Source organism: Mesoplodon bidens (assembly GCF_964165515.1).
Source record: "Mesoplodon bidens genome assembly, chromosome: 13".
Classification (NCBI taxonomy): domain Eukaryota; kingdom Metazoa; phylum Chordata; class Mammalia; order Artiodactyla; family Ziphiidae; genus Mesoplodon; species Mesoplodon bidens.
The window spans coordinates 50,474,506-50,497,698 of record NC_138169.1 but is presented as its reverse complement, the minus strand read 5'-3'; the positions used below and the strand labels follow the sequence as shown (position 1 = coordinate 50,497,698).

The 23,193-nt window shown below is 43.0% G+C and overlaps 1 protein-coding gene across 2 annotated transcripts; it reads right to left on the bottom strand.

Annotated features, from left to right (window-relative positions):
• Positions 1-14,419: 14,419 nt before the first annotated feature.
• ZNF397 (zinc finger protein 397) lies at positions 14,420-22,921 on the bottom strand. Of its 2 annotated transcripts, XM_081253052.1 has the most exons (4): positions 22,860-22,921; positions 21,047-21,542; positions 20,630-20,771; positions 14,420-17,971 (listed from the first exon to the last, which is right to left on the bottom strand). In XM_081253052.1, the coding sequence occupies exons 2-4, from the start codon at positions 21,452-21,454 to the stop codon at positions 16,923-16,925; spliced, it is 1,599 nt and encodes a 532-aa protein (XP_081109178.1). In that variant the 5' UTR covers positions 21,455-21,542; positions 22,860-22,921; the 3' UTR covers positions 14,420-16,922. The 2 variants fall into 2 exon arrangements, with proteins under 2 accessions (XP_081109178.1, XP_081109179.1); XM_081253053.1 differs by lacking the exon at positions 22,860-22,921 and having other exon boundaries at positions 21,047-21,656.
• Positions 22,922-23,193: the final 272 nt, after the last annotated feature.

The window sequence follows — 23,193 nt, the reverse complement described above, 5'->3', positions numbered from 1 at the left end:
ATGTGCACACTACTTTGTGTGTGCCCTCCAAGAGTGGAGTCTCTGTTTCCTCCAGTCCTGTCGAAGTCCTGCAATCTATTCTCACTAGTGTTCAAAGTCTGATTCTCTAGGAATTCCTCCTCCTGTTGCCTGACCCCAGGTTGGGAAGCCTGACGTGGGGCTCAGAACCTTCACTCCAGTGGGTGGACTTCTGTGGTATAAGTGTTCTCCAGTCTGTGAGTCAGCCACCCACCAGTTATGGGATTTGATTTTACTGTGATTGCTCCCCTCCTACTGTCTCATTGTGGCTTCTCCTTTGTCTTTGGATGTGGGGTATCTTTTTTGGTGAGTTCCAGTGTCTTCCTGTCGATAATTGTCCAGCAGCTAGTTGTGATTCCAGTGTTCTCGCAAGAGGGAGTGTGAGCACGTCCTTCTACTCTGCCATCTTGGTTCCTCCTCCCCTGTATCTATTCTTTTTCAAATTCTTTTCCCATTAGGTTATTATAGAATATGGAGCAGAGTTCCCTGTGCTCTACAGTAGGTCCTTGTTGGTTATCTATTGTTTTTGTTTTTGCTTTTGCTTTTTTAAAACTAGTCAGAGGAACAGGATGAGATTTGCAGTTTGAAGAAGTCACTGTGGTTATTCTATAAACAGACTGTGGGTTATTGTACAGTGTAACAGGAAGGATAGTTGCTGGAATGAAGAAGGTGGTGGCAGAGATGGGAAAGGGCAGATTCTGGAAATAGGAAATAGAATCAGTAGGACTTAATTTGCATTAAATACAAAAAGCAGGTGTTAGGAATGCTTCCAGGTTTCTGGCAGTGCAGCCGTACGGTTGTTCCTACTTCTGAGAGGGGAATCACTGGGAAAGGAGCAGGTTGGGGTGGGAGGAATCATCAGTTGATCATGGATGTGCTGAGTTTGAAGTCCTTTTGAGAAATTCAAGAAGAGTTATGATGGGGCTTCCATGGTGGCACAGTGGTTAAGAATCCGCTTGCCAATGCAGGGGACATCGGTTTGAGCCCTGGTCCGCGAAGATCCCACATGCCATGGAGCAACTAAGCCCATGTGCCACAACTACTGAGCCTGAGCTCTAGAGCCTGCGAGCCAGAACTGCTGGAGCCCATGCTTTGCAACAAGAGAAGCCACCGCAGTGAGAAGCCCATGCACCGCAATGAAGAGTAGCCCCCACTCGCTGCAACTAGAGAAAGCCTGCGCGCAGCAACAGAGACCCAACACAGCCAATAAATAAATAAATAAATTTATTTAAAAAAAAAAAGAGTTGTGATGGATGTGAGTCACAGTGGATAAATAGGGCTGGAGCTCAGATGAGAGGTCCAGGCTAGAGATCGATGGTAACCGAAGGTAAGGATGAGATTGCCTGGGAGAGTATGAGAACAGTGGTGGACTTAGGGCTAACCTGTGGAACTCTGATGTAAAGGAGGATGGACTTGTGAAGGAGATGGAGAAGGAACAGTGATAATTCTTCAGCCACCCAATGGAGGACAAGTTGCTGAGGCATAGTATTTATACTGATGCACAGATCTGACAACGCATCATCATAGGATTTCTTAAATGTCAATTGTTGTAATAAGAACTAAAGAAATGTATTTAGTATTTTCCAAATACCACAGAATTAAGCAGAAAAATGTCCCCAAGTTTCTCTGTGTTTAGGTTCCTCCTCTCACTATTCCTTAACTCTGCCGAGGCTCAGGGTTTTTACCCTGGCTGCACATCAGAAGCATTTGTGGCACTTATTGAAGCCCCACCCATGGAGATTCTGATTCAACAAGTCTGAGGGTCATGCATGGCTGTTTCTGAGCCATAGCCATGAGTCTGGCCTTTCTGAATCACCTGCAGTTTCCTCAGTGGGCCACATCCTCTCGTACCCACTGCTCCTTGCCTGAATGACCTCCCTCTATAGCTCCACCCAGCTCACTCATACCAAACTCTGCTGAGATGGTTCCCCCAGTTCAGTAGTTGTGGCACACGGGCTTAGTTGCTCCGCGGCATGTGGGATCTTCCTGGACCAGGGCTTGAACCTGTCTCCTTCATTGGCAGGTGGATTCTTAACCACTGTGCCACCAGGGAAGTCCTTCACCCTCATTCTTCCTGGTCTTAGTCTTCTTTCCAGGCTACGTTGTCTGCTTCCCTCCATCCTTGGATGTATTGCACTGTGTTTGCCTGTTTCCCTGTCACTTTCCCTTATTAAACTAGGAGTCCTTGAAGACAGACCTCTGAATCCTGAGAGTCCTGTTGAGTACACTGCCTAACACATAGCTCAAGTATTGTTGAGATAATGGATGAAGGAATCCATTCCTCTTTCATTTGTGCTGTCTCAGAACCTTGTGACTTAAAGTCAGGAAAAATTCTTCCGGGCTTCCCTGGTGGCACAGTGGTGAAGCGTCTGCCTGCCAATGCAGCGGACACAGGTTTGAGCCGTGGTCTGGGAAGTTCCCACATGCAGGTGGAGCAACTAAGCCCATGTGCCACAACTACTGAAACCTGCACACCTAGAGCCCATGCTCTGCAATGAGAGAAGCCACCGCAATGAGAAGCCTGCGCACCACAATAAAGAGTAGCCCCTGCTTGCCGCAACTAGAGAAAGCCCGTGCACAGCAATGTAGACCCAACACAGCCAAAAATAAATAAAGTAAATAAATAAAATTAAAAAAAATAAAGAACTAAAAACATTAAAAAAATTCTTCCTTTTTTTGTACATTCACCCTGGCCATTCTCCATGACCTTTTCCTAACATTTTCACCCTTATTTTTTTATTTTTATTTTTTTTAGAAAGCAGATTTTTAATTTTTATTTATTTATTTATTTATTTTTGGCTGTGTTGGGTCTTCGTTGCTGTGCGTGGGCTTGTTCTAGTTGTGGCGAGCGGGGGCTACTCTTCGTTACAGTGCGCGGGCTTCTCATTGCAGTGGCTTCTCGTTGCAGAGCACGGGCTCTAGGCGCATGGGCTTCAGTAGTTGTGGCACATGGGCTCTAGGGTGCAGGCTCAGTAGTTGTGGCACACGGGCTTAGTTGCTCTGCGGCATGTGGGATCTTCCTGGACCAGGGCTTGAACCTGTCTCCTGCATTGGCAGGTGGATTCTTAACCACTGTGCCACCAGGGAAGTCCTTCACCCTCATTCTTAATTTATACTAGCAACCAAGATTGTCCTGGGCATTAACCCGTTCTGTAATTTAAAAAAACAAGTGCTTCAGGGTTGTGCTACTCTAGGTTCATGTCTTGACTTTGCCGTATACCAGTTTGGGGCCTTGGGCAAATCGCAAATTACTTAACTTTCAAGAACCTCAGTTTCCTCGTCTGTAAAGTGGGGCTGATAATACATACCTATTAGTGTTATTTACAAGCCTCAAAAAATTGTATTTGTAAAGTGCCTGGCCCATAGTAGGTTTATTAAGTGCAAATTCCCTTCATTGGGGAGACCCTATGGCTTAATAGAAAGAGCTAATAAATCCTCTGGTTGCAGAGAGCCATTCTGCTGCTTACTGGCTGTGTGTCTTTGGTCCCCTTGTGATCCTCAGTAGCCTCATTTGGAAAATGGGCATAATTATGATTATCCTTATAGAATTATTAGGGAAATTATATTAAATTTATGTCAAGTATCTAGCTAGTGCTTGGCATCTAGTAGGTGCTCAGTAAAATGGTGGTTATTATTCTGAGAGGTGATAATATACTATAGTGTTTTTTCTGATTTCCATGATGTATAAGCATTAGTTATTATCCCTAATGTTGTCTCTAACATTGTTACCAAAAGTTGAATTTATTTCAGTGGTACTTTAACTTTTCTGTTTTACATCCTGAGAAAAATCCTGAATCATCTATAAATGTATTATTTACATGGAAGCTCCCTTTTAGTCATTTTTCTTTACAGTGCTACACTCAGTGGCAACTGGTTTTCAAACACCTGAATTTATATTCTAAACACATTTTTTTCCTTGTGTGATATTAGCATTGTCCACCTCAGGAGCTCTTTGGAGAATTGGAATTCAGAAAGAATCTCTCAGACACTAGACGTCCATCCCCTCCCCGCTTCAACTAGGCAGCCTCTTCAGACTATCTCTGCCCAGAATGGCAGGAAAGTCTGCAGCCTTGGTCTACCATGCTCCAAAAGAGGAGGAAGGACTCATAATTGTGAAGGTCGAAGAAGAAAATTATGTTTGGGGGCAGGACTTTGGCCCTCAGGGCAATGCCTATAGTCAGGAGGCCTTCCGCCAGCGGTTCAGGAAGTTCAGTTACTCTGACTCCGCGGGGCCCCGGGAGGCTCTGAGCCGGCTCCGCGAGCTGTGCTGTCAGTGGCTGAGGCCAGAGGTGCACAGCAAGGAGCAGATCCTGGAGCTGCTGGTGCTGGAGCAGTTCCTGAGCATCCTGCCAGAGGAGCTGCAGACCTGGCTTCGAGTGAACCAACCAGAGAGTGGAGAGCAAGCTGTGGTGATGCTGCAGGAGCTGGAGAAAGAGCTTGACGAGCCAAGGCAACAGGTAAGTAGGTGTTTTGTTTGCTTGTTTTACTGACTGTAAGTTAATGAGGAAGCCATTCTGAGTGGCCTTGACGGGGCTACCCTAGAATTATAAAATTTTTGTCCTTTGGGTTATTATTTGTGCACTGGGATCAAGTCACTAGAGCTTTTAGTCTTGTTGTTTTCTATCGAATCATCTGAATGTGTTTCTGACTCTGGCTGCCCTGCCCTGTTATTCTAAGGGTTTTCCTCTTGTATGTCCTCAGAATCATAGTGTTGGTACTTGATTACTCCTAGGACACAGCTCATGGCCAAGGAATGATCTGGAAGGAAATGACATCTGTGGGAGCACTGAAGTCGCTGAGTATCCAGCTCCAGCCCTTGGAGAACCAGGGCAAGAATGAGATTCAAGAGCCCCACGGTTTCTGTGAGAGAGGTGAGGAGCCACAGTCCACTGGGGGTTGAGGGCGGAGGTGAGGGCTTAAATCCGTGGCATGGGTCATTTTCTTAATAACTGCTTCTTATGACTGTCATTAAGTGCTGTGAAAAAGCCCCCTTGCCTAGAAATATTCTACCATTGGCTCTGCCTAGAATCTGAAATTCCAATATAATTTCTAATTTAGGGTTAAGAATTAAGGTCTCTAATAAGATTCTCTAATAATATCCATAATATTCAAAGAGCAGTATTCTGGTTTTTTAATATTATGGTCCTACTGGCAAGGCAGTCCCTAAGATGGAGATGCATAATGTATCAATAAGAGAAACCACATAGTAACTTGACAAGGGAAAATTTAATGTTATGAATTATTAACTATGATAGAGGATTACATACTAATTAGTTTTTAAAACTCCCATAAAGTATACAGAAATAACACATACAGGGAGTCTCTAGGGTTGAGGCAGAACGCCCAAGAAAGGAACAAATCTGCAAGAGGGTGCTGCATCTTACCGTTCCCTTGGCTGAACTGAGATCCAGATCTTGTTGGAGAGGACACAGCTATGGCCCACTGGATGGAGATGTTCCCTGAGTGCTTGCTGGCAGATTTGCTGGGAAACTGCTCTTTGGGGTATGAAGGAAAGCCATTCATGGGTGGGGGGAAAGTGTGTGTTCTAGGGGGCAGAACTCACTGAGAAGCTACCCTCTGGGGTGCCAGGAGCCCGCCCCCACCGTGGGGAGGTGCCATGACACAGAACTTGCTGCAAAGCCACCCTCAGGGATGGTGCCCCTGAAACTGATTGGCACTGCTGGGTGCCCCACACGTGCAGGGAAAAAGAGAGCACACCAGCACCAGGAAGAAAAGCCCCTTCCTCCTCCAGGGTCTGTTCAGCCCCTACTGTTAAAGCTCACATCGTTGTCAGCTGGCCAGGGAGAAGTGTAGCACAGGCAGGGCACTGAAGGGTGGATTTGAAGCTGGCCAAAAGGGCTTTGATTATGTTATTGGCAAAATCATCCCTATGGGGAGCATGTACATCAGGCTTATTAACTTGTTCTCATTAACAAGTTTGTTACACCCAACTACCCTTCTGATTTCATCTTTACCAAGCAACCTTATTAAATTCCTATGAAGCTTAGCTATAATAAAAATGTACATTAGTCTAGTCTGGTCTGTGTGACAGTTAAATTACTCATTAATTTTTGTTATGGTTTTATTGCTCAGTTTCATGAGCTTGGCTAATGAGAGTTAACCCCAAGAGGTAAATCTGTTCATTGTATGGTGATAAAGTTAGGTTTATGAGGCCACAAAGTCAAGAGCTAGATCTTGGACCTTGGCATTCACCAAAGGTATCCATGCATCTGTACGCTGAGACCTCCTAGGAAACTCCCTCCCAGCCCCCCAACACACATCATTAGCCAAGTAAGCCCACTTAAATATTTTCTGCATCAAGCAAAAACTACATTCAAGTGGATTTAAAAAAATCATCTCCTCAAGTCCCCTGCCTTAAAGTAGGTAAATATCTAAATCAGTTAGGGTAGATTACTTCTATTTCCTCCTTTTAAGGTCTTGAGGAACAGAGACTGTGCTGTAATTTTTTAAGTTGTTCTTGGGTTTTTCATACTGATATTTGTTGTGGCCTGAATTATGTCCCCCCAATTTCTATGTTGAAGCCCTACCCACCCCCAGTACCCCAGAATGTGACTGTATTTGAGATAGGGCCTTTAAAGAAGTAAATAAGTTAACATGTGACTGTTAGGGTGAGCCCTAATCCAATATGACGGTGTTCTTGTAAGAAGCGGAGACTGGGACATAACACAAATCGAGGGACAACCGTATAAGGACACAGTGGGAAGGAGCCACTGCAAGCCAAGGAGAGATAGACCTCAAATGATACCAAACCTGCCAACACCTTGATCTTGGACTTCCAGCCTCCAGAACTGTGAGAAAATAAGTTTCTGTTGTTTAAGCCATCCAGTTTATGGTATTTTGTTATGGCAGGCAGACCAGCAAACTAAAACGGTATTAAACTTCTTCTCTGTGTCCATATGAACTACTTCCATCTTTAATTTAATTCCATTTTATTTTATTTGTTTAGCAGAATCCTCATAAAACACACCTGTTCTTGAAGGTAATGAGTACACTGCCCTTTGACTTTGTTTTAACTAAGCATCTCACTGCCTCTGATTCCATCTGTGTTCCATCGCTCTGGTCATCACAGTTCATTCCTCTGGACGTGCTTCAGCTTCTCCACATTCATTTGAAGTACAGGGATAAAAAAATGAAGTACTCTAATGAAGATCTGGTCAATTTACAAGGTAGATTCACACCCCCCCCCCAACTCTTATTTGTTGCACTCTATATATTTTTATTTGTTTGCCCCTTCACAGTAGTATTATGTTGTTGACTCAATCAACTTATGGCCACAGTGATTCCATCTTCCAGCCTTCCTTGGCCTTAGCAAAATGTCCTCATCCTCCATTTATGCCTGATTCCTAAGTATATGGTCTTGAATGGCCTTGACTGGGTTTCTGATAAACCTCATTATGCTGATCTTTTTTTAGTCTTGAGGGGCTTAGCTCCACCTCTGAAGAATTAATGTGGACCATTTCACATCTTTTACCTAGGTCAGTAAGGATTAAATCATTGGAGGAATCCACCTTGATAGGATTGTAAAAGTTGCCATGTCATTTTTACAACCTTACACTCTTGGTTTTATAATATAATATATAATTTTCCTTAGCTTCTTCACTAGCCTAGCAGTACGTTTTGCTAGAAGAAGAACCTGAGATGGAGATTTGAGTGCAGGTGGTTTACTGAGGGCATGCTCCTCAGGAGAACTCTGTGATGGAGTGAGAGAGGTAGGGTTAGGAAGGGAAAAGATCAAGCAATGATATGGTCTCGGGTAAAACCTAGCCTTGGCTTAATCCATGAGGTGGGGCTTTGGGAGGACCCCCTGGAGCATAATTGTACTGCTGAGTTGTTCCTTCTTGAGGCGGGGTTGGGGGGCAGTGAGGGTGGAAGTAATTTCCTAGGCCAGGTGGCTTTCATCAGCCAGGGCTCCAGAGAAGAGGGCAGCTGTGGGTCGTTAGGAGCCAACACTCACAGCAGCTGAGGGAAGGAGGCACTGTGTTGGTGAAGGGGATCTGAGTGGGTAGTGGAGCATCATCTATATAGTATTAGGCTGAATCATATTTGTCCATGTGCAATTAAAGGCCAAGTCCCGAGTTAAGATGATTTTAGACCATACAGGTCACTGAAAAGGTAGGGAAGTAGTGGCATGGGGTAAGGGGATGTTATATAGAAGAGCTCTTCTACAGAGGAACCTATGGCTTATTTCTCTTCCAAAGAGCCTCCTATAATCTGTACTCTGCCCTCCAGCATCTGGACTTTGGGCTTGATTGTAAATTATCATTGATTCTAGGAAGATATCAATTAGATTATTTGGATTATTTTTGTACCAATATTTCTAAATATTTAAGTAATCATCTCATATTCTACTTTTAATCTTTGTCATTTCCAGGAATTACTCTAGTTAACTGTTTATCCTAATTTTTTAAATATAATATACATATATAGGTGAAAGAATAAGAGTCTTGATATTTTCCTTATCGATACATCTAAGGTCAAGATTTTTCTCTGGTCTCATAATTTGTCTTCATGTGATTATAGAATTTGAAGAAGTATTTTAAATCCTATAAATTGCATTGCTTTTCTAATTTTCACAGCCCTAAATTTGTCCCTACACCATTTTATTGCAACTTTATACCCTTTATAATTTATATTCTTTATAATTTGACCTATTTACTACTTTGACAAGATTTCTCATTAGGTTGTCAGGTCTCTGACTTTAACCAAGTTGGTGCTTATTATTCTTCTGCCTTTTTTATATATTATGCTTTTATTCATACATTTTCCCTTTTTGAATGAGCATAGCCTTGAGTAATTTAAATTTCTATTTAAGATCCAAGAACAGTGTGAATTTTAGTGTTCTGTCCTAATCTAAGAGGCAGTGTTGTCCATCTGTGATTTCTGGTAAGGAGTGAGGAAAAGGGAAGCTGGATAGCCCTCTGCTTTGGTCAGGTAATCATTGTGAGCCTTTATTGTTGTGTTTGAAGTGTGATGAACTCCAAGAATATAAAAAAGAAGTATTTGTTTTCATAGAAAAATATGACTTTTCTGAAGCTAAATAAAAATGGTTTTTAAATGAATTTTTTTTTCTTAGTGCAACTACAGCCCTGCTTCCTTCCAGTAGGGAAAGCAGATGACGTAGGGGGAAAGTGCAAGCCTTGATGTTAAGCATCTTTGTTTGAATCCTGACTCTACCAGTTATTAATTCTGTGGCCTTACATCAGTGACATAGCCTCTCTGAGCCTTCGTTTCCGGATCTGTAAAATGCATATAAGTTTAGAGGGCTCTGGGGCGGACGAAAGTAACTTAACAGTTCTTCAGATTTTCCCCACTCAAAATAATTGAAGTTACCTCAGCCATCATCCAGTAGTCTCCTGTTCTGAGTTACTAGAAATCTAGAAATGAGAGGGGCGTGTCATGTGAGAGCTGAAGGTTTGGCACCAGGCCGTCACATCTGCCTCTTGTTTCCATCCACCATCTTTGACCATTTATACATAAAAAAGTGAACATAGAAGACTCCCACCTGGCCCCAGAATGAGTCAGGAACTCACAATATTCCTTTTCTTATGCTCTGCATGTCTTATTCTATTTACTTATAATCATTTGATCAACTTAGAACCTGCCAGAATCTGCAATTTACCTTTGCACCACCTACCTCTGTCCGATTCTAACCCCTAAAGCATTTCCTAATTGTATCTCCTGCTCTCCTGTTTTTGTAGAAGCACTGCTGATTCAAGACTCTTAGACATCTGTCTTTATTCTAATTACTCTTTATCTCCTCTTTTCCTTTCCCTCATTACCTAAAAGCACATCTTCTCCTCTAACCCAAGATTGTCTGCCAGCTTCCTGGTCTCTCACTGCTACTCCTGTTTATCACTACCTCCTTTAACTAATGTCTTGCCCTGTTCACCATCCCTCCTTTCCAATGCTGACTCTCATTCTAGTCTATATTACTCTCTGAGGGTGCCAACTCTCCCTACCCAAGGCCACTTTTCTAAATTCTAGGTTGGGAAGCTAGTTTTTAAGAGTTTTCCTTCTAATAGGTAAATACCTATTTCATTTGGTTTATTTTCTGTTTCTGCTACAATAAGTTCTTTTCTTCCAACATGGGGAGCAAATGACACTTGCATTTTCTATTCACATTTTTAGATGGCAAGCTGGTGGCTGACAAACTGTTGACAGCAAAGCAAGAAATTATTGAATGTGTGGCATCAGCAGCCATGATATCCTCAAGACGACTCCCTGGGGAAACTCCTTCAGGACAGGTAGTTGAAGAAGCTTTGGGAGGTCTGGACAATTTTGAGAAGCCAAAAGGAAGTGCTTCAGGGGACAAAATGAGTCAGCTCCCTTCCCAGGAAAGACATTTTAGCCTGGCAAGCTTCAACAAGGAAATCTCCACAGAAGAGAGTGTCCTGGAATGTAATGAAGGTGAAGGAAGTCTCAGTCTGAACTCAAATGTTATAACACAACCGAGAATTCACGCTGGGGGAAAGCTCTATGAGTGCTTCGACTGTGGGAAAGCCTTTTGCCAGAGCTCAAAGCTGATTAGACATCAGAGAACTCATACTGGAGAGAGACCTTATGCATGTAAAGAATGTGGCAAAGCCTTCAGTCTGAGCTCAGACCTTGTTAGACATCAGAGAATTCATAGTGGTGAAAAACCCTACAAATGTTGTGAATGTGGAAAAGCTTTCAGGGGCAGCTCAGAGCTCATCCGGCATCAGAGAATTCACACTGGAGAGAAACCTTATGAATGTGGTGAATGTGGGAGAGCTTTCAGCCGGAGCTCAGCCCTTATTCAGCATAAGAAAATTCACACTGGAGACAAAGGCTATGAATGTATTGAATGTGGTAAGGCTTTTGGTAGAAGCTCTATCCTTACTGAACATCAAAGAATTCACACTGGAGAGAAACCTTATGAATGTAATGAATGTGGAAAATCCTTCAATCAGAGCTCAGCCCTCACCCAGCACCAGAGAATCCACACTGGAGAAAAGCCTTATGAATGTAGTGAATGTAAGAAAACATTTAGGCATAGATCAGGCCTTATGCAGCATCAGAGAACTCACACCAGAGTTTAACTCTTTGGGTAAGAGGTGTACAACTATGAAATACTAGGAATTCACTTTGGAGGTGAATAATGGGATATGTATATATGATATATATGTGGTATAATGGGATATATGAGATATATATATATATATATATATATATACATCTCATATATATATGGTTCTGTTGAAATGCATGTATGGCAGGGGAGTACCTAGCCTGGTCCATGAGTCACTAAAGGCTTCCTGGATGTGATGAAATCTCAGTTGAGACATAAAAGGTGGGTAGAAGTTAGCCAGACCAAGGCAAGAAGGAAGAGAAGAATGTTACAGGCAGAGGTTATAGCACATGCAATGGCATGAACAGAGGATCTGGAGACATCCCTTCCTCTGAACTCCTCTCTCTGGCAGGACTTTTTTCTTGGGGCCCCTGGTTCAGAAGCCAGGACAGGTGTTTGTTCCTCTCTTCCTATTTAGTCACTGAGTTGGGTGGCCTATCCCAGTTCTCTTGAAGTACTTAGGAGAATTAGTGTGATGGAAGACTTTGCTGCGTTGTATGGAAAAAGGCATGTTTGTACACCAAGGAAAGAATACATATTGGAGGCTAGAGGGACAGTGGGGACTGGAGTGTTTGTGTCCCATGACCCTGGGGCCCAGGAAATGGGAAGCTGACAGGAACACGGGAATGGGAGGTCTGCCTTCCTCATTCCCTGTTCCCTCCCCTCATCACCAGACTCACAGATGCTAAGCTACTTGAGGGCAATGAATATTTGTTGAATATTCCTTAAAACTCTACTTCCCCAATTTTTATTTTGGCAGTTTTAATTAACTCACAATTGCTGAGGGCAGTTAATACCTAAAAGAAAGTTTGAGTCCTCTTCTAAGATGTCCTGATTTCCCTTCCTGATACTGTCACTGAAGAAGATGTGATAATCAAAGCTGTTGTGGGTAATAGGAGAGGTGAAATTAGGGAGACAGCTTTTGTGTCCAGAGGTTGTAGGATTATTAGTGAGGCCAGTCAGAAATCTAAAAAGATCGTTCAAATGGATAGAGTTGCCTTTTCCTATGGGTGACAATCAAATGATTTCATGTTTTTTTTTGTTTGTTTTTTTTTGCGGTACGCGGGCCTCTCACCGTTGTGGCCTCTCCCGTTGCGGAGCGCAGGCTCAGCGGCCATGGCTCACAGGCCCAGCCTCTCCGTGGCATGTGGGATCCTCCCGGACTGGGGCACAAACCCGTGTCCCCTGCATCAGCAGGCGGACTCTCAACCACTGTGCCACCAGGGAACCCGGTTTCATGTTTTTAATACCATTTAATATTTTTTTTTACTGATTGTGAACTAATTGTAAATGTTGATAGTACAGAAAATGAGAAAGTATAAATCACCCACGATCCCACCATCCATAGAAACTTTGTTAACATTTTGGAGTACTTCTAGTAGATTTTTTTTTACCCCCCCAACCTTAATATATGTGTACTTTTTTGGTGAAAATCTTGTTTGGTAAATCATTTTTAGTAACTGATTTTAACACTTATACTTTTGATTATATACTTCAACTGTTTATTTAAAAAAAAGTTTGAAGTATAGTTGATCTACAATGTGGCGTTAATTTCTGCTGTACAGCAAAGTGTTTCAGTTATACATATATATATATATATACACATTCTTTTTAAATATTCTTTTCCATTATGATTTATCTCAGGATATTGAATATTGTTCCCTGTGCTATACAGTAGGACCTCATTGTTTATACTTTAACTATTTAGTATTAGAATGTAATGCAAGATGTCTTGTAATAAAATTTGAGTTTTAAGTTTTGCTTTGAAATTAATCATTCAGTAATAGGGAGCACCGTAACACGAATGGAAATGTGCTGGGAGAATGGGGGAAGGAGTTGTGGGAAGAAGGCAGGGAATTGGTGGTCTTAGCTTTGATTCCTGGGCCAAAACATGTCTGGAAATGATACCTAGTCCCTGGGGCTGCAGTTCACCAGGTGAAGTCACAAAATTGAGGGGACATCTGGAGCTGCACTGTGGTTGAAAGAACATGGGAATGAGAGCAAGTAGACTCTACAAACAGACGCATCGTCCACAAGAATCAGGACGCTTCCCCACCTTGGGAGCAAGAGCCTGGGAGAATGCCACAGCTTTCCCCTCCCCTCTCAGAAGGTCCTTAATAGACACACACGTGCAGGAACACCCCATGACCCTTTAGACCTATCATCATTTGTGCCTGCCAACAAGAGAGCTGTGAACGATAAAGTTACTGAGCAGCAACATCTGGTTTTGGGCCATCAGAGAGCAGGGGGTAGATCTGCCTACCCCGCTCACCCTTCCTCTTGACTTTGCAGAAATGCTCTTCAGGTCAGTTCCTTCTGCATGGAAATGATTGGCAATCCTCCTTGCTCTGAGGATTCACTTTACAGGGCAAAAGAAGCAAAGTTGTTCACAGGGGGGCTTGGAGAGACCAAGGTCAGACTTGTTTAAATCTCTAATCCTCTCATCTGGACAGTGTTAACTGCAGCCTGTGGAAGTGAGGAGGGAGGAGTGGAGAGGTAGGAAACTGGTATTAAGCACTTTGCCTAAATTCCACATCTTTTAAAATCCACATCTTTTAAAATCTGCGCAGGACCCATTTAAGGTAACAGTGGACTGCCTCTACACCAAGAGAAATGAGGGTTCTGAGCAGAAAGGAAACGGATGGATTACTTTTCCTCAGGCAACTCTGGTGAAGGAAAAACAATTACCTTTGACATTCACCTACTTGGTGCCCCCTCTGTTTCATATAGACTGTTGAAGCTTGAACTGTAAGAGATCACCTACTTCAGCTCTTTTAAACTGAGGGTCCAGAGTTGTCAGGTGACTTGCTTATGGCTGCACAATTCACGGAGAAACACTAATGAGAACAGAAGTCTTCACTTCAAGGCTACTGTGTTTCTCAACTATAATCACTTTCATGCAAATAACTTATATTTGCACAGAGATTTATAATTTGCACTTTTTTGTACACTAGTCAGATGAGTACATCTGCCATTGTCATTTACCAGTTAGGAAGTCACAGATCAGTTAACGAGTTAGCTAACTGCCTAGGACTTGGAAGGCACAAAGATGCCATAGAAAGCACATGCTTTTCTTGATAATTTCTCAGCTATCCTGGGCTTCCATTCCCTTTTAAACCTTTTTTTCTCTAACTTTAGAAATATTAGGTATTTATTGTAGAAAAAATTGGAAGACACAAACACAAGAAAAAATTAAATCTCCTATAATCTTATTACTCAGATATAACCAGTATAGCACTGAGATTATATACATTTCCAATATTTTTAATGCATAAATATATTTTTACACAAATAGTATTGTACATATCGTCTTATATTTTTACTTAAGATATGAACGCTTTCTTATTTAATATTAATCAACATCACTTTTTAACAGCTTTTAAGACTTTGTGTACATTCACGATGGTTTCTGAAGCATACATTTCTAGGTAGAATTTTAAAGTCAAAAGGCAATGCTTAAGGCTTCTGGTATTGATTGCCACAGACAGCATTTATTCACATCTCACCAGCAGCATTAGAGTCCCAATTTCCCTGAATCTTGTTAGTTTTATGAGGGAAAAAAAGTGCCATCTCAACTCTTGCTTTAATATACATTTTTAATTCTAGCAAGGCTAATATTTACTGTCCATTGGCATTTATTCTTTTGTGATTTGCCTATTTAAGTACTACTTTTTTCTATTGGGACTTTTTCATGGGGAGATAGTACAGAGAACTGGCTCCCCAGACGCGTTCTGGATTCCTACTGCCTGGGTTTAAAGTCTGACCTCACCACTTTGTAGCTACATGACCTTGAGTAAGCCATAACCTCAAGCCTTCATTTCTTCATCTGCAAAATATGGGCTGAGAAGTAATACATATATACAAAGCCCTTTGCAAGTACCTATTATGTTTCTTACCAATATATGTAAGAACCCTCTATATAAAGAATACTTGCCTTTTGTAATACATGTTGTATCAATTCCTACTTAACATTTGTTCTGCCCTTTTCAGTTTGATTGGATCTTCCTCTGTGGAAGAGGAATATGAGTTGAATAGCTTTACCATGCTATTTTGTTATTTAACCTAGCCCTTTCTTTTCTCACATTCTCTCTCCAAGCATGGGCATCTAGTCCTCCTGCCATTCTTACTGGTTAGTACATGCTCATGCTCCAATAGAAGCATTACTTCTCTATTTATCCTCATGAAAACTTCCTATGTACAGGACTCGAGATTTCCAAAGGTTTGAATTTTTGGTAAGGTGTGTTGTAACTCTGATCTATTAGGTATTTTAAATAACATGTCTTTCTGTTGCTGACTAACCTATACACCTTTCTGCACTGCACTGAGAAGCACAAGTCTAGGGATCCTTTTCCTGCTGGGTCCCTCAGAAGAGGGCAGTCTCTCTGGATGGACCATGACTGTTACTGTTACTTCCCTTTAGCATGGTCTTTAACAAAATTCACGACTGTGAAATACTGCTGATATGACAAAACTGAACACATGTGAGGCGCCTGGAGAGTAACAGACCCAGCAATGGAAGAAGTTTTTAGTGCCTGAGCCTAGGTGTGCGCACTAGGAACTGTGGGAGTACAGACCCAGAAACAAATATGGCAGCCGTAGCGGCTTCCAACCCAGAGCCTGGGGAGTTAGGAGGAAGCCAACAGAAGCGCTGGTCACGTCTTAAGAACCAAAGGAGTCCTTATGTCCGCGAGGGTGAGATTTGGAACTCTAAGACTCTTAACTTCTAGACTGGGCTCTTTCTGGCCCCCTGCCCTCACTCACATGGAAGGCCTAGCCTCCAGGCTGGACAAGGAAACTACGTTTTAACCCTTGCCCTGGGGTCATACAAACCAAGACAAAGCTCCTCACCACCCCATGCTCCAAGGACTCCAGGTTTTGTCTATTAACAAATTTCTCCACTGGCTCATGTTTCACTACAGGCACTGTAGTAAACAGAGATTCTGGCCCCATGCATGCTTTTCCTACAGACAGGAATCCACTTCAAAAGGAACTCAAAAGGAAGACTCTAGGCAAAATGGCCTTTTCCTCTCCTCAGAGTGCCAGACTTTCTTCCTGGCCGGCCTACCTTCCTGGCCATTCATCCTTCAGATAATTTTTCTCAGAAGCCTTCCCTGATCCAAGGTTGGGCCAGGTACTCCTTAACATCACACAGCACTGATCGTACCACAGTGTCACTGCGTTTGTGTCGTCCGTGAAACTGAAGGTATGGTCTTATTTTCCACTGTATCCCTAGTGCTTGGCACAAAGCAGCCACTCAAAAAATAACTGGTGGAAACTTGTATTTCCTTTTCACTATCTTAATTCTGGTCTGCTCTGGGCTCAATAAGTCATTGATGAAACTGTTTCCCCATATCTTGCTGCCCTGCCACTGTTCTTAACTGGTCAGTAAAATTTTTGCATTCCTGAGACAAAATGTCCCTCATACTCTCCACACCATCCTCCAAATCTGACCCACTGACAATTAGATGCAGTGACAGAGCTGCTGTGCCCTTTGTGACATTCTCATGGAAAACGATGTTTCAATGTTATAGTCCTATCTTTCGCAGTTCCTGAGTATTCTTACTGGTAAGAGAAAGGTGGAAGCAATAATTCTTCTGTCTGCTTTTCTAATTAGTCACAGGAAAAGCTTTCAGGGGACAATGTGCATGAGCACTGGCAAGTGCTGTATAAAGTCAGATTGATTCGAGACCTAGTGCTGTACAACCACCTCCATGGAGTCTTACTCCAAAGTAAATTAAACCCTTTTGACGAACAAAGATAGAAGCCTGACTGAAGTATTTACAGTATTCATAAGTCACTTTACAGTGTGGACTCTCTGATGGCGCATGAGGACTGATCTGTGCCTGAAAGCCTTCCCACATTCACTACATATGTAAGCCTCATCCCCAGAGTGGATCCTCTGATGTTGAACAAGGGCTGAGCTCCTTTTGAAGGTTTTGCCGCATTCATTACACTGATAAGGTTCCTCTCCACTGTGAATTCTCTGATGTCTGATGAGGTTTGAGCTCAGACTGAAGGCTTTTCCACACTCACTACATTCATAGGGTTTCTCTCCACTATGTATTCTCTGATGGGTTATCAGCTCTGAGCTCTGCCTGAAAGCTTTTCCACACTCATTACATTCATAAGGTCTTTCTCCTGTATGAATTCGCTGGTGTCTAATAAGCTTTGAGCTTTGGCTAAAGGTCTTCCCACACTCATTACACTCATAGGGTTTCTCACCAGTGTGAATTCTTTGATGGATAATGAGATATGAACTTTGACTGAATGCTTTGCCACATTCATTGCATTTACAAGCTTTCTCACCAGTATGGATTTTCCGATGTCTAATGAGGGCTGAGCTTTGGTTGAAGGCCTTCCCACATTCACTACATTCATATGCTTTCTCACCACTATGAATTCTCTGATGAATAATAAGATAGGACCTCAAACTAAAGGCCTTCCCACACTGGCTACATTTGTATGGCTTTTCTCCAGTATGGATTCTCTGATGTTGTGTTAGAGCAGAATGCTGTTTGAAGCTGTGCCCGCATACATCACACCTGTAAGGTCTCTCTTCTGTAGGAACTTTCTGATACGTTATAGAGTTTGTATTTAGAATCAAGCTTCTCTGGGGCTCAGGATGGTCTTTGTTTCCTAGAGATTTGTGTGTGAAGATTACTTGACTAAAATTGCCCCCTTGGGAAGGGGATCTTCTTAATTTCTCCCCTGTAGCACTTCCTTGCTGCCACTCGGAACTGCTTTCATGTTCACTAATTCCTCCAAATGAAGGCTCCCGGGGAAGTCTCCGCGATTTCTCTCCTGAAATGTCCTTCTTTGTTGCTGATCCATTATTCTCACAATCTGAAATGATAACAGCAAAAAAACAACTTTTTATTTCTCCACTTTCAATACTCCCTTTCTATGTGAGAGAAAATAAATTCTTCTACTTACAAAGATAAAGCCATCTGCATGTATCTTTTCTTTAACTGGTCAAAATAGGGTCCCTCCTCCTTTCTAATACTAAGGCCTACATCTACAGTTTGAAATTTATCCTTTCCTGCTTCCTCTGAGACTTCAGTTGATCAGTTACCCACTATTCGTTTCCGATTGTTTTCAATCTCTTTCTCTGCTGACTCCTGTTCGTCAGCATTTAAATAAATTCAATCTCTCATCTTTTTAAATCAAGCTCCTTGCCTACACATCTCCCTCATGCAACCTCACTCCCACTGAGAATAAAGCTTCTTCGAACGGTTGTCTGTACTCGTTCCCATTCTGTAATCTGGTTTCTGCCATACCTGTGCACCTCCCACCCCCCCAACTACTGTCATCAAAATCAACTTCATAGCTGCTAAATCCAATGGCTTCTTTCTGGATCTTACTTAGTTGGCCTCTCTGTAGCACTGACACTGGGGACCACATCTTCCTTCCAGAGCCATTCTCTTCCAAATACATTAGCCTGATTTCTGTGGCTGTTCCTTCTTAGATTCAAGGTCAATCACTCGAACACGAGTTCCTCAGGGTTCTGTTCTGAGCTCTCATATATCCTCACTCCACCAACTCTCTATGTCCTAAGCTTCAATCACTACTTATGTTATAAGCTAATATCTCCCCAGATCCCCAATTCTATCCTAGGTCTATGAAGCTCTAGACTCTCGTAGCCAATGCTAATTGGCCATATTACTTGTAAATATTTGACAAGCACCAAAATGTCCCAAACTAAACACATCATCATATGTATTTTTTTTCCCTTATGTTTTCCCACTTATATGAATAGCACCGCCATTAACCAAGTTGTTCAAGACCGAAACCTGAGTACCATCCTCAACTCGTCTCCCACATGCTCCACGTTTAACAATGACCAGCTACTGCAATTCAAGTTAAATGCAGAAGAACAAGAGTCAGCCGTGATCTTTCCCACCTCTCACCACAATACATCTTGATTTATTCACTGTGGCCACTTGGATTACAACTGTCTCTAACCAGACTCTACTCTTGCCTTCCTCAAATCCATTTCTGCTCTGCAACTGAGTCCTAAAACACAAATCTGATCATGTCACTCACTCGTCTAAAACCCTTCAACTCTTCCCCACTGTACTGTACAAACGAATGAGGATGACAGACACATTCTCACAACCTGTGTCCCAGTTTCGTCTCTAGTTTCCCTCTAACCAGCTCTCCCCTAGGAGTTCTCTCTTCAAGTTAAATTGAATTACCTGCAATTCCCGGAATGGACTGTATCCTCTCACCTTCAGGATTTTGTGGACTTTGCTTGTGTGATACTGTAATGTGGGAAATATAGATTTGGCCTCATCCCCAGTTCCTGGCACAGAACTTTTAAAACCCCTGAAAATTTCCTCTGTGGTAGAGATGAGGAGGTGCCGGAGGTTATGCTAATGAGTTGACTCTTGGAGGGCAAGGGGGCTGGTTGATTAGAGTGTTAGAACTTTTGGACCCATCCTCTGACCTCCAGGGAGAGGGGCTGGTGATTGAGTTAATCACCAATGGCCAATGATTTAATTAACAAAACCTCCATAAAAACCTTAAACAAAGGGGTTCAGAGAGCTTTAGGGATGGTGAATGCACCCAGGAGAGTGGTGAACCCCAAACTCCAGAGACACAGAAGCTCCTGTGCTCAGGACCCTTCTGGACCTTGTGCTATGGACCTCTTCATCTGGCTGTTCATTTCTGTCCTTTATGATGAACAGGTAATGGTAAGTAAGGTGTTTCCCTGAGTTCTGTGAGCCATTATAGCAAATTATGAAACCTGAGGAGGGGGTTGTGGAACCACCAATTTGCAGCCAAATCGGACAGAAGTGTGGATAATCTGGGGACTCATTACATGCAACTGGCATCTGATGTGGGAGGCAGTCTCTTGGGACTGAAACCTTAACCTGTGGGGTCTGCACTGGTTCTGGGTAGTGTCAGAATTGCTTAATGGGAGGGAAAACCCCACATATGCAGCGTCAGAAATGTTGTGAGCAGAGAGAGTTTTTCCCTTTAGCTCGGGAATCTCTTCCTCCCACCTATTTACCTGGCTTTCTTCTACTCAGAGTTCAAGTCCTAGCTTAGATGTCTCTCCCTCCAGGAAGTACTCCTTGGACCTCTAAGGTTGAGTTAGGTGGGTGCCTTTATATGTGCCCCCATAGTACATTAATTATTCTGTAATTTACTACCCTATACTGTATTATAATTGCCTTTTTGCTTGTCCACCACCCCATCTAGGCTTGAAAATTCTTTCAGGATAGAGACCCAGTGCCTACCACAATACAGATGTGTATTAGCACCTTATTAAGTCATGAAATGAAGGAATAAGTGGATAAATGATGGGGAAACTGACACAAGGAGGGCTGACTGCAATTCATCAGGATTGCTGAATACAAAGGTGCTCAAGAGTGAGCACCTCCACTCTAGAATAATAAACGTGAGGCTCACATGGGGCATGCTGTAAAATATTGTTAATTCTCTACCCTCAAGACCAGAGGCCTGATAACAGTTCCCAGATGAGTTTCTATTTCTTACCGCTTCTGGGGGAAAGGCAAGGTTCCCAGGGTTTCAGCTGTGTCTTTAAAGGCTGGAGTTCGATGTTTGTTAACTTCTGGGATGCTCCAAGACATGTCAAATCCGTCCATGGCACTGCTGGTCCCTGTGGACTAGCTGGGACCTGAAATCAGTAAAATTTGTGAGAAAATTTCTTTGTGAGAAAATCCCTAGGGAAAATGCTTAGTAAAAGTCTCCAAGAGGTCACCGAACACATCTCCAAGGATGACGGATAGGAACAAAAGAACTGTTTAAGGACAGAGACAGGTATGGCCCTGGTAGTCACTTCAGTGTTATGGTTCAGTAGAGACAAATTCTCACCCCATTCTTATAATGCCGCCACATGCTCCAGGAAGTAGATTCCTTTTCCCAAAACATATCACATCTCCCTGTTCTCACCTGCTGCCCGGGATCATCAAATTCCCTCTCCAAATCCTCCAACAGAGTCACAGCTTCCTCGCCACTTTTTGGACTGTGTTGCTGAACCCAGATCTGCAGCTCCTCAGGCAGGATGCTCAGGAACTGCTCCAGCACCAGCAGCTCCAGGATCTGCTCCTTCGTGTGCAACTCTGGCCTCAGCCACTGACAGCAAAGCTCCTGGAGTCGGCCCAGAGCCTCCCGGGGCCCAGGTGTCTCCTGGTAGCAAAACTTTCTGAACTGCTGGCGAAACAATTCCTGGCAGGATCGGGTACTCCCATTCTGCTTAAGTTTCTGACCCCAAGAAAGGCTTTCTTCTACTTTCACTAGTATTAGCTCTTGTTCCTGAGAATTCTGAGGTATTGGGGTTGAAACTGCTCTGGATTCCATACCCGTTCTGGGCTGAAACAGCTTAGCAAAAAGCTCACTACAACTGGGTCCTCTACTTCAGAGTTTCTTTTGAGTAATCTCTTCTTTCCTGAAGCATATAAAAGCACTGTTAACTTACAGCAATGAAAAAAACCTCTAAGAGCTTACAATAATAAAGATCAGTCATCGTTCTAAGAACTTACAATAACAAAGGTCAGTCATCTAAGTAATATATGGAAAGGGATCAGGTTTGAGACTGTAACTAATAATCAAATGACAAAACTAACAATCACTCACCTCATTCAACGTCTCTCATTTTGTAGAATTCCTACCACATTTATGCTATGAGAAATTATTTTAGAGGCAGAAGAATGCAATATTAACATGAATCACATATTGAGGAATTTCCTTTTCAATTCTCTTTCAATCCTGTTTGCATCAAGGAGAATAGTCTGTCTTTAACATCTTCTGAAGATGTTACTTACAGAATTCCCTTTTAAATAAACTATAGGCCTCAGACTTCCATGGGTAACAGTATCTAGCTCGGATTTGATATGCTGATTTTTAAACATTTATTTTTAGTTATCTTTAACCTATGGCACATAATGGTGCTTTTCATTTAGGCAGTAATAAAACATTTTTAAAAGTCCATATTAAACATGAGTTGATTTAAATAAAAACATTGTTGGACGTTTGCCATTTGATTAAATTTAGTATTTAATGCGCTTCTTCAACAAACATTGAGGCACTTATTATGGGCTCTGTCCCGAGCCAGGTATTAAGATACAAAGGTTTTTGCTCGTGAATAAATGAGTCTACCTAGGAATTAACCAAGAAGTATTTGTTAAATGCTTACCATGTGTGCAAATGTCAGATATTATAGAGACACAAAAGCAACAACGTTAATCTCAACTCTCAAAAAGCTTAGAAGATAGGGGAGTAAACATTTTAAAAAGTGAAATATGGCAACAAATAATTGTTTTTAATTTTGTAATATACAGACCGATCATGATCTGATCTTTGGATGGGAGAATACTGATGGAACGGTGTACCCTTGAATTAGCAAGACAGATCAGTACATTTGAACACTAACACTACAGTTAACTTTAGAGAAAAGAATACTTAGCCTACAAATCCGTGGTTTATTAACCAGCCCTGCCGCACTAGCCTTTCTATTTTTATATCCCGGTTAAATCGCAGCACCTGCGAAATCACGGCGGTGGGGGAATAACTGCCCTTTCCGCTGGAAAGCAGGGGCAGTGCTGGTCTCCTCTGCGTCCCCAGGACGCTCGGAGACGCCGCCCGGACAAGGTGCCGAGACCCGGAGATGGGCAGGCCGAGGAGCGGGGCTCCTCCACCCAGCGTCCACCGCCCCGGCCGCGCGCCCTCCCCGCCCCCGCTCCGTCTCAGGCCCAGTGTCCCTCACCGCGAAGCTCAGGAGCCGCCAGGGCACGAGCCGCGAACCTACAGCTGCGAGCCACAAAGACCGGAAGTGCGCGCTCCCGGCCTTCCGCTCGCGCGCCCTCCCGAACCTCCATCCGCCCCGCCCCGTGCTCACAGTCAGCCAATCAGCGCGTGGCTTCGGCCCTCCCACCGCCTTCCCGGGGTGGCTGCGGGCCCCGCGGAGCGTCGACGCCACGGCGAGGATTCTCTAGAGGCGGGGATCTTAGGGGGACGTCGCTCTCCCCTAGGGCACTGCTCCACGCCTCGGCCACCTACTACCCTGGCTTTCTTCCTCCTGACTTTGTGTCTTGTCATTC